Consider the following 14,888-nt stretch of genomic DNA (forward strand, 5'->3'; position numbering starts at 1 on the left):
GCCTACTTGAGTATTGTTGCTGACCATGTCCATCCCTTTATGACCCAACTTCTGATGGCTACTTTCAGCAGGATAATGCGCCATGTCATAAAGCTGGAATCATCTCAGACTGGTTTCTTGAACATGACAATGAGTTCACTGTACTCAAATGGCCTCCACAGTCACCAGATCTCAATCCAATAGAGCATCTTTGGGATGTGGTGGAACGGGAGATTCGCATCATGGATGTGCAGCCGACAAATCTGCGGCAACTGTGTGATGCCATCATGTCAATATGGACTAAACTCCCTGAGGAATGCTTCCAGCACCTTGTTGAATCTATGCCACGAAGAATCAAGGCAGTTCTGAAGGCAAAAGGGGGTCCAACCCGTTACTAGCATGGGGTACCTAATAAAGTGGCCGGTGAGTGTACATTTATGTCTAACTGTATAATTTTATTTATACCTACAAATGTATTTGTTTATTGTATTTTGGGGGCAATTAATTGTATGCTTATTTATTTATTGAGCATTTATTTATTATCTGTATTTATTTTTAGATATGACAGGGTTGGTCCTCCATACTAGGTAGGTTACAGTGATATGAGGAAAAAATAAAAAATGCAGATTGTGCAGTTCTGCAAGAAAACAGCTGCAAACTGCGCGACAGGTACGTTGCACAGAGTGGATGCGCCATGAGGGGTTGCCATTAGTAAGGAAGGCCCCATTCGACTCAGCAGGAAACACCAGCAGGGTTCTAGCACACTGGTTAATCTCTTAGGAAAATTATGAAACATGATAATAAGCTATTTTTTAACTACTTAAAAGGTTAAAAGCAATTTGCGTTTAGGACATTTGCTAAATCCGCATTTAAAACTCTTGTTCAACCCTTTCTGCTTAATGGCAACCCCTGTTAAAGTCACACACACCAAGTGCATCACAGAAGAACCGCCTGGCAACACTATAGCGCTCTGCTTTATCTGAGGATCAATGTATGTCTTTTTACTTCGAGGTCAGGTACGAACAGCTATTAACTAACTGATATCTAAATATATGAGAGGCGCATATTTAATTTTCACAGCGCTTGTCTTGGTGTGACTCAGACTAGATGCGGTTACATATGAGGGGAATAAGAAAGCATCAGATGTAACCTGTCATTCTGGAAGATTTCTAAAAGAGATGCTGTGATTTCGAACCTTTATTCACTACAATGCTTTTACAACGTTTTAACAAAAGTTAAATTTTTTTTTTAACAGCTGATTGCTTTTCATATGATATCTCAGTTTAATTGCCTGCTTATACATTGAGGGTCTTATGCAATATTTGCACAGTAGGATGTGTGTGATTTGCTCCCTGGTAGCGGACAGACAGCATCAGTACCCATGGAGACTGCCAAAAGGCTCAGCTCTCCAATGCAGTATGTTCCCGCTGCATAGAGACAGACTATTGACGCTCTGAATGACACCGCTGTTTTCACATCACATCGCTTTACTTGTTAAAAAGCTGCCTTCTTCATGATTTTTTTCCCTTTTTTTAATGACGCCCCCTCTTTTTTTCCTTCACTGCAACAGGATTGCTCAACTGAGCGGGATGGGTGGCTATCATCTGAGGAGGCACGCATCTTCTAATGGATCACTCTGAAGCGCAGATTGGAAGGAGAGATTGGATGAATGCATACATGAATGAATCAGTTGCTGGAAACCCTCTGGCTGTATGATGCGTTTTGCCTCCCTGTTATAGGTTATTTTTACACGCGCCAACAGAAAAGCAACCCTAACCCTTCAGTGGATCATCTGGATGGAAATATGGACACCTTCAGAGCACTAATTTTGACTCAACATGCCCAGGAACTATGAGGTATTTCAAACTGCTGTCAAATTTATAATATAAATGAAGGTTTAGTCTTTTTTCTCCTCGTGACTTACATAACATAATGTCTTTCTTGGAGAGCAGATTAGGTTATTTGAAATATTTAACCTATACGCCTTCTAATGTCGTGCTCTATTATGAAGAAGGCTGTATTGCTGATTTAACCTGGAGACAAATCCTGGAATTGCTTCATGGACAGTGAATATTAGTAAAGCGAGTACATTATGATTAGCTGTAATTTTCACATTTAGTGATTCACTTGTACTTGTAGAAATCTACATTATGAGCCAACATTGGATAAAGTGGACATAAAAAAAAAAAAACAACACATTTTGGTTTTAGTTAATTGGTTTTCTGTGAGGCTTGCCTATTATCTTTTGGTGAATCTTCTTTAGTAGATTGTACAGTAGTAGCCATTCAGAAATTCCCTACTTTCCTTTATGAGCCCTTGGCTTGTCCCCTATAGTTCAGTTCCTTTTTAAACATTAATCTTTGTACTAAAATATTCTTTCTGTCATGATTTTTGGACATTAAGATCTAAAGAGAAGCGTCATCTCCTGCTCAGACCCTTTAATTCAGTGAAAAGTGGCACGCCGGTGTCTGGAAGTTGGATGGGATTTTGCTGGGAGTTGCAGGGAAGTAGGCTGTTGGCGTTTGACTGGGGACGGCCATTTTGAATGGCTGCTACTGTAAAAACATCCATACTCCTTTGACCTTTCCTCAGTTTTTTACATGTAATATTAAAGTTTTTTTTTTTTTTTTTTTATGTTTCACCCACAGAATGTTGAAAAACGTGGTGTTTTGTTGTTTTCGAGATCGCTTTACTCTGATACTCTTAAATACAATCTAGCACAACCATTTTATTTCAGAAACAATCTACAGGTGCTGGTCATAAAATTAGAATATCATGAAAAAGTAGATTGATTTCAGTAATTCCATTTAAAAAGTGAAACTTGTATATTATATTCATACATTACATACAAACTCATATATTTCAGATGTTTATTTTGTTTAATTTTGATGATTACAAATGACAACAAATGAAAATCTCAAATTCATCATATCAGAAAATTAGAATATTGTGAAAAGGTTCAAAATTGATGGCCCCTGGTGCCACACTCTAATCAGCTAATTAACTCAAACCACCTGCAAAAGCCTTTAAATGGTCTTTCAGTCTAGTTCTATAGGCTACACAATCATGGGGAAGACTGCTGACTTGACAGTTGTCCAAAAGACGACCATCGACACCTTGCACAAGGAGGGCAAGACACAAAAGGTCATCGCTAAAGAGGCTGGCTGTTCACAGAGCTCAGTGTCCAAGCACATTAATAGAGAGGCGAAGGGAAGGAAAAGATGTGGTCGAAAAAAGTGTACAAGCAAGAGAGATAACCGCACCCTGGAGAGGATTGTGAAACAAAACCCCTTCAAAAATGTGGGGGAGATTCACAAAGAGTGGACTGCAGCTGGAGTGAGTGCTTCAAGAACCACCACACACAGACGTATGAAAGACATGGGTTTCTGCTGTCGCATTCCTTGTGTCAAGCCACTCTTGAACCACAGACAGCGTCAGAAGCGTCTTGCCTGGGCTAAAGAGAAACAGGACTGGACTGCTGGTGAGTGGTCCAAAGTCATGTTCTCTGATGAAAGTAAATTTTGCATTTCCTTTGGAAATCAAGGTCCCAGAGTCTGGAGGAAAAGAAGAGAGGCACTTCATCCACGTTGCTTGAAGTCCAGTGTAAAGTTTCCACAGTCAGTGATGGTTTGGGGTGCCATGTCATCTGCTGGTGTTGGTCCATTGTGTTTTCTGAGGTCCAGGGTCAACGCAGCCACATACCAGGAAGTTTTAGAGCACTTCATGCTTCCTGCAGCTGACCAACTTTTTGGAGATGCAGATTTCATTTTCCAACAGGACTTGGCACCTGCACACAGTGCCAAAGCTACCAGTACCTGGTTGAAGGACCATGGTATCCCTGTTCTTAATTGGCCAGCAAACTCTCCTGACCTTAACCCCATAGAAAATCTATGGGGTATTGTGAAGAAGAAGATGCAATACACCAGACCCAACTATTCAGAAGAGCTAAAAGCCACTATTAGAGCAACCTGGGCTATCATAACACCTGAGCAGTGCCACAGACTGATCGACTCCATGCCACGCCGCATTGCTGCAGTAATACAGGCCAAAGGAGGCCCAACTAAATACTGAGTGCTGTACATGCTCATACTTTTCATGTTCATACTTTTCAGTTGGCCAACATTTCTATAAATCCTTTGTTTTTATTGGTCTTCAGTAATATTCTAATTTTCTGATATGATGAATTTGAGATTTTCATTAGTTGTCATTTGTAATCATCAAAATTAAACAAAACAAACATCTGAAATATATGAGTTTGTATGTAATGTATGAATATAATATACAAGTTTCACTTTTTAAATGGAATTACTGAAATCAATCTACTTTTTCATGATATTCTAATTTTATGACCAGCACCTGTAATCACTAAATGGGCCCTCCTGTTTTAGACTTAATTTGAGTCTATTTAGTTTTGTTTATTCGCTGTTATGTTTTTTGAACAAAAGCATCACAGTATTTGCTTTTGCAAATAAACAGCATCATAGACCTCTGCTAAATCTTTATTTCTTGTTTCAATTGTGTAGTTCAAGCTCAAAGATGCCAAACATTACTGAAGACAATGTTGAAGAATTCAGGCCATGGCGTTCCACATTAACTTATAGACTACAACTAAATGATTTAACTGTAAAAAGGAGGGATTATAAAACTATGTCCACTTTAATGTTACAGGATCAGATCAGACCAAAACTGATCATTATGGCGCCTGCACATTACATTACTCTGAACACAGAGTTGATAGGAGGCAGAGATGCAGCTCCATATTTGAAAATCCTGGAAAAGAAAACTGTAAAAGGTGGCAGAAGACCTGTCACCTTCAACTTCTAACATATCTACCTCTATATGTAGAGCCAAAACTAGAAAAGACTAGTTCAGTGTGTTAGAGCCCAAAGTATGGCAAGACCTCATTATATTTTATTTTACTTTAATTTATGTTGATCTACCAGTAAAATGCATGGCAGTTTAGGGTTGTAACAAACTGTAAAAACTAAGTATGAAAGCCTTTTCAAAACACTTTAATTAGGATGTTTTTGTTGTTTCTAGGTTTGTTTCATTTGAACTAGGGTTGTCAAAAGTATCGAAACTCAAAAAAGTATTGATACTGAAACATTGTATCCGGATACAATACTTATTTTGAAAAGTATCAATACAGCCATCTAAAGTGCAGAATAGTGGAAAATGCACTTTCTGAACACTGTGTGATTGAATAATTCTGTGCATTTTTCAGTTTCAGACTTTTTTGTAAGAGGTGCAGCTGCTGAGAATTATTTTTGTTTAACTGGTTTGGCTAGTGTCATTGTTATGTCTGCAAAACATAGCCAAGGAAGGAACACTTAATTTTAATTTTGTTTTTTATCAAGCTTGCTTAATATTGTGCACAGCATACAACCTCAAAAATTATTCTTATTGTTTTTTTATTTATTTCTTGTATTTGTTTTAGTAATGAAAATATTTCTGTTGAATTTTAGAGTCTTTGTTTTTATTCTTGTGGTATCGAAAAGGGTATCGAGTATCGAATATTTTACTAGTATCGGTATCGAGTTGAAAAGTTTAGTATCGTGACAACCCTAATGTGAACATCTTCACATCATGGCAGAATTGAAACTTTCTATTTATTGCATCTTCAGAATTTGATACAACAATCTCACCCCAAGGATCGTCTTAACTGAATTATTCTTGTGTGTGGATTTACCTTTGTCCATCCTGCCTCAAAGGGTGTAAATGTGTCTAGCTTACATGATACAATCATCAGTGAATTATAAAATAAATATCCGATCAGTATGAATTAGTGGAATTGAGGACTTGTTTTATCCAAACTTACTATGAAATTGCTCTGTCCGTGTTTCTCTGGTCAATAATTTTCCAACCAAACTTTTTAATCTTTTACTGCAGCCTCACTTCCCGCTGACCATGAAATAGCAACAGTGTACAAACCAAAATATACCCAGCTTCCCAGAAAAGGCTATTTTGAGTAAACATAGATCCACACTACAACACAAACTGAAAATGCCTCTAAGATTTATTACAAAGTCATGCTGGTGAATCTGGTGTCACTTTCTGTTTTCTTGCTCAGCAGCCTGGTCAGTCAGTAGGGATGTTGGCCGCCGTGGAACATGGTCCCATCCTGTGCAGCGACTCCAACATCCTCTGCCTCTCGTGGAAGGGCCGGGTCCCCAAGAGCGAGAAGGACAAGCCGGTGTGCCGGAGACGCTACTATGAGGAGGGCTGGCTCGCCACGGGGAATGGGAGAGGAGTTGTTGGGGTGACGTTTACATCGAGTCACTGCAGGAGGGATAGGAGTACACCGCAGAGAATCAATTTTAACTTGCGAGGACACAACAGTGAGGTGATTTGTTTAGTTGTGTATATTGTTAGCATTACTCCAGTTATTTTATGTTATTACCCCAGTAATATAATTCACATAATAATAAGAATATTTTTTACCTGAAATAAACATGCAGATTAGCATATCCATACTACTGATCTCCAACTGTCCAATGTCCAAAGGGTTTTTCATTAGCCCCTTTTGAAACCGTGCTGAGATAGGTCTGAGCATGGTACCCGAGATAACTGTTGAGTCTAAATGGCACGCAAACTGAGCCGGGCCGCGCCAGACACAACCGAACCGCGCTAAACTAGTACTTGTTCATCAGTAAGGCTCAGCGTGGTTCAGTTGAGGTTCAGCTCTCAGATAACAAAGAGAGCATGACCAGACCACGTCATCTCCTTACAGTCAGCCTCTGTAATCATGAAATATCAGACATTCATAAAAATGCAAGCTTTCCTACTGATGATTTCCTGATGATTCTGCTTAGCAGTTTGATGAACCTCAACGTCTGTCGTGGTTTCCTGCATCTATAAGCCCTGATTAGTTTATCGTATCCACTGACTCTCTGCAAACAACACAATATCATAATTATGTTATATATAATTATAACATAACTTCCTGAATGTTACGGGCAACAGCTTTTTAATTTGCTTAGGTTTTCAGTCATGGAGAGCAGTAGCACCGTAGATCGTCACTAGGAGGCCAGGAACCGTGCTAGCGTGATGTATAAACGGTCGTAAGGAACCGAGCTCGGCACGGTTTACTGATCCAAACTGGATCCAAACTCAGCGTGGATCGGTTTTAGAGGGGTAGTGTAAATGGGGAGGGGGGGGAGTAATTGCCATGTACAAGAGATAGATTAGATTCAAGCTATTAGATGCTGTGTATTATAAAGGGATGCACAGTATCATGGCTGTAGTGTTCATTTGTTACTAAGGGGTTCAGAGTGTTTTGGAAAAACATTTCCCACACTGTCAGAGCTCCACCAACAACCTGAACCATTGATGCAAAGCAGGATGGTTCCAAACTTTTTTCACTACTTTCTTTTTCACAGTTTTAGTCTAATCTGACCTGCACATGTTTTCCTGATGATAGTATAGCAGTTTCCTGTTCATTTTCCCAGCAGAGAGTCGCTGCACCCTGTGTAGACTTCTGCTACAATAGCCCCCATTCTCCATAGGACCTATAAGTGTGTATTTAGAGCTGATGCTCTGCAACCTTGGTTATAATGGCCAATCATTTGAGCTACTGTTGTAAGATGTATGCCCATTCTTCCCTGACATCATCAAGGTATTTTCACCCACATGATTTCTGTTTACTCTCTATAAAAACCATTGCAGACTAACAGTTTACCCCTGGCAACAACAGAAGTGTTAAGATTAAAGACTCAAATACAGCTTTTCCCCAAATTTTAATGCATTGCTTAATTCAGTGTTAGTCTTCTTCACCACATTTAAATTCTTAACTGCATTTAGTTCTTACCATGTGATGGACCAATGTGATTGAAAGGTATTTAGTTCAAATTAATCTTTTTGAGCCACACCTGTATTTTAAAGTTTACTGATAATAGAAGTATAACTTGAACACGGTGGAAAAGCTTAGATTTATTGTAAACGACATCGACCGAAGCTCTAAAGTCCCCACTAATATTTAAGTGTTTAGTTTTTCAAAAGATCATGGGATCATTCTTAAACAGTTGGTACCGGGTTCTAAGTGTGGAGGCCTCTTGTTGACTCACCAAAATATACCTCTTCCTACTTCAAACAGTTCAAATAGTGTCACTGAACTTTAAAAAAAAAAAAGCGTATCCAGGTGGGCAGCAGCAAATCAGACTGTATTTTAGCAGCCTTGTGTAAAACATGACTCATTGCATTGCTTTGTGTTCCCTGCTCTGTTATTGGAAACTTACCCAACTTGCTTTGACATTTTAGGGTCTAGTGGCTGATGCTTGAACTTTAATGTTTAAAAAAAAAAAAGATATTGATTACAAATGAGGCCCATAGAAGTGGTCACAAAGCCATAATAGCGGACTATTCCTTAAAACCGGTTTTGTCTTAGGAAACCAACTAATTTGAGACACATTCTTCCAGTTCTACTTTAAAATTAGGCCAAATCACCATCAAAGTGTTGTGACCCTAGAAAAAATATAAGAGTTAGAAACTAATAGTATTAACTTTTTGTTTAATATTGCTCTCTGTTCCTCAGTGGACAGTATTACATCCAGGATAATGCTATCCATCTGCTATTAGAACCTAGTTGTTGCTGATGTTATTTTTATCTTCCTGTGTGTTGAGTCTCCTTCCAACTGCATTGGCTCTTAAAAGCCTGTTCTGCCGCAAGTCTTTTTTTAGACTTGTGTTTATGCAGCATATTAGTCCAGAAACTTTCCCTGTGCTGAAAGCCACCTGTGCTTTTAGAAATAAGGACAGCTTGTTTGGTTTCTTTGCAGGTTGTTTTGGTACGCTGGAATGAACCCTTTCAGAAGCTGGCTACCTGTGATATGGAAGGAGGCATTTTTGTCTGGATCCAGTATGAAGGAAGATGGTCTGTGGAGTTAGTAAATGACAGAGGAGCCCAGGTGCACACATGTATTAATAAAATTTAATTAAAAAAAGTTATTTTTGCACACTGTGTCATTTGAATCTTTGATTACCCATGTGCGATACCCTAACAGAAAATGCTATCTTTCTCTATAGGTGAGTGACTTCACTTGGTCCCATGATGGCACCCAAGCGCTCATCGCATACAGGGATGGATTTGTGTTAGTCGGCTCGGTCAGTGGGCAAAGACACTGGTCCTCAGAGATCAACTTGGAGAGTCAAATTACCTGCGGTATCTGGACCCCGGATGATCAGCAGGTACTCGCAGCTAAGTTTATAACAAAATATCCTTGGTAATGAAAATATTTGAACAAGCACCAGAAAGGCATGTATGCAACAGAAGGTATTCCCACCCTTTGAACTCAAGGAAGGAGCAGCAATAATTTGCAGATAATGAAATAATCGCAGGAAGAAGGTTCTCAGACGGCGTATAGATGCCCATTCATATTCACAAAGTTATATTGGACTACTACAATTACACCTTCCGATCCATCACATACATCTACGACCTTATCCGTCCTCACATTACCATCATTACACAGATTTCTTTAACAGGTACTGTAACTGACAGAACTTGATATCGATGAAAGAACATTGTTGTGTGGTAGCAGCACTGAAAACAACTGTACAGCAAACAGCAATTTAGAATTTACAGTGTAATGGAAGACAGAATCAAAATAAGGAGGAACCCCATGAGATGATGCACAGGTCCAGCTGTTTGAACAATGTTTATATGCCTAATTTTAACCCTCTGTCAGGTGATTGTAGCTAAATAGATACATTGATCCACTATCATGCAAGCAGTAAACTAGTTTTTCCTCGTAATGTTATTATGACAGAAATGAAACTATGACAGACCATTTTGACATTTTTTAGTTTGTCTGAATATGTATTTCTGATATCAGACATATGTTTCTTCCTTGTTAAAATCAACATTTCAAATGAAATGTCATTCTTCATATTAAATTAACATTCTAGATGTCTAAAAATGTTTTTCAGGTCTCCATATTGCTATTGCAACTGGTCATATTTTTTTTTATTATTTTGACTGAGAAGAAATGTAATTCAGATATCAGAAATACATATCCAGTAAAACTGAAGAATATAAAAAAATCCCACTTAAAATGTGTTAACATTTCTAGTTTTATTAATCTTAATTCTTACTAATACAAATAAGTTTTTGACATTCTGAAATTCCGTTTCTGCTGCCAAAAATGTACTTTAGCAAATCTGTTATTACAGTTCTGACTAGGAATCTAATTTTGACCGGGAAGAATCCTATTTAATTGATCTATAAATAAAAAAACAGATAGACCAGATAAATGCCTTTAATAAGTGTGGAAAAAAGTCTTAACTTAAGCATTAACTTGCTGCAATCTTCTACAACGCAATCTTCCTCTCCTTGGCAGTTGTAGCGCTATTGCTCTTTATTTTAAACACATTCTCCAATAAACTTATTCTCCAATTTTGTTTTGATTCTGTATCCAAATCACTAGTTCAAGTAGTATGAAATGGTAACTTCCTGTTTCCTGTTGTCATGGTGATTAGTGATGATGGCTTTTCATAGTTGTTACGCATTTGTTCAACTTTGAGTGGACCTACTTTGAGTTAACCGAAACTCTGAGTTTTCAACCTGGGGTAGATCAATTCAGAACAAGGAATGGACTCTGAGTTTGTTAAAACTGCTATGTGAAACTCGACTCGTGAGACCATCCTGATCTCGCGAGCTTTCAAGGTTTCACTCGCAGATCAGTCTGGAGACTCTCCGTTAAAGAAAATTTGGAGCCGTTCACCAAACGAACGTCCAATCAGCGTTGGCTTTGAGGCGGGTTGAGGTGTGACGCAACGAGAAGCGTGACAGTTCAGTCTAAAGAACATGCCGGCTTCAGCCGATGAAACTAGCGTTAGCGTGGCTATAGAGCAAGTTTTATCGGAATTACAGAGTATTTCTTCACTGAAAGAAGAGCAAAACACTGCTCTGGAGGCAAAACACTGTTCTTGCTTTTCTCCCGACTGGTTTCAGCAAGAGTTTGATCTATCAATTGGCTCCTCTTCGTCGTCGCTCTGTTAGTATGTCATATGCTTCGTTGATCTGATTGGTTTATTTGGCCCGTCTATCACCAACATAGGCCAATCAGCTAACCAGCAGTGATGGGCAGTAGCGCCGCTACATGTAGCGAAGCTATTAGTTTAACTACATTTTCCAGTAGCTTGACCGTAGCGTCGCTGCTTTATTTATCAAGTAACTTTCCTGTAGCAACGTTATTGTTTTGATCAAGTAGCGACGTAGCGTCCACAAACGCTACAAAATCCAGGGCAAAACTTAGAAATGAAACCAGGTTTTCTATTTTGAAACAACAATCAGCCACAAGCTACTGTAAATAGCAGTTTCAGCTGACGCTCTTATAAGTGGCGTAGTAGCACAGGCACACTCAGTAGAGTTAAACAAGCGCACCCTTTCCGAGGCTGTCGTTCTATTGGCTGGAAAGGTGGCTAGGCAACGATCCAACTGCAGTCTGAGAGAGCAAAACAAATCCGCAAGCAGAGCCTACGGGTTTGCGAGCGTAACAGAGCGCGGTTTGTGCGCGAAGAGAAGGAGGCAAGCGAGAGGAGAAAATATCTGTGCAAGAAGCATTAAATCTGAGAGAAGAAACAAAGAGAGAAGAGAAAATATTTGAGAGAGAGCGCATGTTTTGAGTGTGAGCATTATAAGTTTTGAGAGCAAGAAGATGAAATTCTTTTCTCAAATTGAAATGATGTGCTCTTGCATTATGGCAGGATAATTCTCCCATATCTATGTGCCACTAAGATACTCTAATTAGAGAGCAGTAGTGAAACTTCAATATTGTGTTTTCATGGCCCAGGATGTTTACATAAATCTGTTTTTAGGCTTTGCACAGACAAGATGTTTTTATTTATATAGGAACAGCTCTACCGTATATAAAATAAATACATAAATAAATAAATGCTCAATAAATAAATAAATAAGCATTCAATTAATTGCCTCCAAAAATACAATGAATAAATATGTAGGTAGAAATTAAATTATACGGTGAGACATATATATATATGTATCTCTTAATTAGCTTCTTTATTTTTTCACCTTCTTTTGTAAACAGTTTTGTTTGTTACTTGAATCAACTGTTTAATTGAGGTCTTTTGTAGGGTTTTGTTTTCCCTAGAGATGTCCATTGAATGCAAACTCATAGCCATGTCTCGGTGTGTAGAACACTACACAGTACCTTTAATTTGGTTCTAATAGCAGCAGATTGTTTACTAGTTTGTCTACTAGTAATTACTTTAGTTTTTATTTTAATATGCTGATCATAAAGCAATGTTTACACTGTGATATGTCATTGGCTGATCTTTAATAAATATTTTAACTAGTGTGTCAGACTCATTTTGAATTGACATTAGGTTGGTACAACGTTAAGTAGCTTCTGATGTAGTTAAGCTACTTTTAACACATTAGTGTAACTTAGCTTGCTATAATTCTTTAGGTGGTAGCTTTTGTGTAGTGAAGCTTAATTTATTGTTGAGTAGCTGATAGCTTAGCTCACTACACTGGACAAGTAGCTTGCCCAACACTGCTAACCAGTATTTTCGCCCCTTCCCAAAATTACTTCAACGGAAGGTTAATGTGAGACGGACCTCAATAAAAACTAGAATAGAATGAGGAGGAAGGAGCATGATTTAATGTTTTCAAAATTTTCACAATAAAAATCTGAAATGTTTTGCATTTAGTCTACCTGAGTCAGCATGTTATATTTATTGTAAAGTCGATTTAATAATCAGGTGAGTGCTAAAGGTTATTGGCTGTTTTGGATTTCATTTGAATATTTTTAATTCATGTGCCATTATATAAAATCCCCACAGGTTTTAATAGTTACATGACAAAGAGGAGGAAATGTTGAACAGAAGGGAGCACTTGTAGAAGCGACTGTCCATTAAGTCAGCACTTGATTAACATATTTATGTTCATTACTGCACAACGCTCCCTTAGGTTTTGTTTGGAACAGCAGATGGGCAGGTAATAGTGATGGACTGCCACGGGCGGATGCTCGCTCACGTGCTTCTACATGAGTCTGACGGCATCGTCAGCATGTCGTGGAACTGCCCTGACTTCCTTGTTGAGGACAGCACAGAGAGCGACACAGACTCTGATGACAATATTCTGCCTTTAGGTAAAACCTTTTTTCTCTTTGCTCATGCAAGTCTGACAAAAATGAATGTGTCATCTAAAGAAAAAGCTTGTATGTTCACCCTTATTTATTTCTTTTTAGTAAGAAGAGTCAAGCCTTTGCTGACGGTCACCTTCTTATCAGGAGATATCAGTTTGATGAACAACTATGATGATCTCTCTCCAGCTATTATTCGTTCAGGACTGAAAGGTAGGATCCTCCCTTGTGAAATTTATATATACATTTTCAATTTATTTTGCAACAAACTATGTTCTTGTCCGTAAACAGTTATTGCATGTTTTGATTTGCAGACCTTTAAAAAGAAACCCTACTATTTCCACTCAAGGCAACATTTTCTTGACTCGGCCCCTATATCACTTATGTTACATGAGTTAATATTACAACAGGCATTTGTGCACACAGCTCTCTCATTGAATAATATAAAACCCAATTTCCCTCTTTTCCTGCTGCAGACGTAGAAGCTCAATGGTGCTCTCAGGGAGACCTCTTGGCTGTGGCTGGCATGGAGAAACACGGGCTTCCAGCTGACACAGCCTGTGCACCCATCACGAGGAATGCACTTGTTAAGTTCTATAATGTACAAGGAGAACACATATACACTCTAGAAACTCCTGCACAGGTTAGTATGTCTTTAAAGCGAGGCATGGAATATCTACAGATATCTGTTTTTGTTTTTAGTCTTAACATCTTTAGATTTATCATTATCAAGACTTTAAAAAAAAACTAGAAGAACAAAGATACTTTATTCCTTGTCTTTCCACTGTTTATTTAATAGCAAAGATGCACAAATCTACTGATGCTCTCCATCCATATTTTAGAGGATCTGAAAACAAATGACACAAATATTTAAGTCTTTTTTTTTTTTACTCAATTTTCTTTGCTCTTCTCAACATGATGGTCCAACAACAGAGTAAAATCCCAGTAAAATGCGCTTACGTTGATGGTTAAGAGGGTTGTGAAAACTCCAATGACTATCAATACTTTTCTAAGGCATCTGAGATAGTTGCGCAAAAACACAGAAGTTAATAAAAATAACTGCTCTAACAATAGAAATGCCTTGGTTACTGTTTCAGAGACCCATCACCACCATCTGCTGGGGTCACAGAGACTCCCGCCTGTTCCTTGCATGTGGTCCAGCACTCTACGTGGTACGAGTGGAGCACAGAGTGGCCAGCCTCCAGCTCTTGTGCCAACAGGGCATTGCGAGCGCCCTGCGTGAGGAGAAGGATGTCGGGAAGCTGAACATGCCCTCACTCCTTAGCTCTTATGTTACCTCGGCTTTTATACCAACCATCAAGGTATTAAGCCTTAATGTGGCTTTTTTGTATTCCACTGGTTTGTTTGGGTCACTTTGATGATGCTGGAGAAGCAAGCGGAAGTAATTATAAATCTATTTAAATTGACATATGGTTCACTGAAGCATCTTAAAACCCTAAATGCATTTTCCTTTCTCTATCCTAGCCTCCAATTCCTGACCCCAACAACATTCGTGACTTTGTTAGCTACCCAACGTCCGGGAATGAGCGGCTGCACTGCACCATGAAGCGAGCAGAAGATAGTCCTGAGGCAGGTGGCCCCTGCTACACACTGTATCTGGAATACGTAGGAGGGCTGGTGCCCATACTCAAAGGAAGGCGCATCAGTAAGCTCAGGCCTGAGTTTGTCATTATGGATCCTAAAACTGATGGTAAGCCAGGTAAGTTCAATCAACCTTTTTATTCTTCAAAAAATGGGTGCGTATATTCTTAGATGCAATGTGTCTAAGGCAGGGGTGACCAATAA

General features: G+C 38.7%; 1 protein-coding gene across 3 annotated transcripts in view; it reads left to right on the top strand.

Annotated features, from left to right (window-relative positions):
• The first annotated feature begins 871 nt into the window (after positions 1-871).
• The window catches only part of tulp4b (TUB like protein 4b), a 30,044-nt gene continuing 16,027 nt past the window's right edge, over positions 872-14,888 (top strand). Inside the window, exons 1-10 of one of the 3 annotated variants that reach the window (XM_038299572.1) lie at positions 872-995; positions 1,550-1,835; positions 6,050-6,322; positions 8,754-8,882; positions 9,001-9,162; positions 12,908-13,088; positions 13,188-13,295; positions 13,559-13,725; positions 14,180-14,404; positions 14,568-14,802. In XM_038299572.1, the coding sequence (XP_038155500.1) occupies positions 1,818-1,835; positions 6,050-6,322; positions 8,754-8,882; positions 9,001-9,162; positions 12,908-13,088; positions 13,188-13,295; positions 13,559-13,725; positions 14,180-14,404; positions 14,568-14,802 (1,498 nt within the window). In that variant the 5' untranslated portion in view covers positions 872-995; positions 1,550-1,817. The remainder of the gene's footprint in view (positions 996-1,549; positions 1,836-6,049; positions 6,323-8,753; positions 8,883-9,000; positions 9,163-12,907; positions 13,089-13,187; positions 13,296-13,558; positions 13,726-14,179; positions 14,405-14,567; positions 14,803-14,888) is intronic. The other 2 variants (XM_038299574.1, XM_038299573.1) reach the window with 2 other exon arrangements.

The sequence above is a fragment of the Cyprinodon tularosa genome, unplaced genomic scaffold (genome assembly GCF_016077235.1).
Source record: "Cyprinodon tularosa strain WSP-4 unplaced genomic scaffold, ASM1607723v1 ctg430, whole genome shotgun sequence".
Lineage (NCBI taxonomy): Eukaryota > Metazoa > Chordata > Actinopteri > Cyprinodontiformes > Cyprinodontidae > Cyprinodon > Cyprinodon tularosa.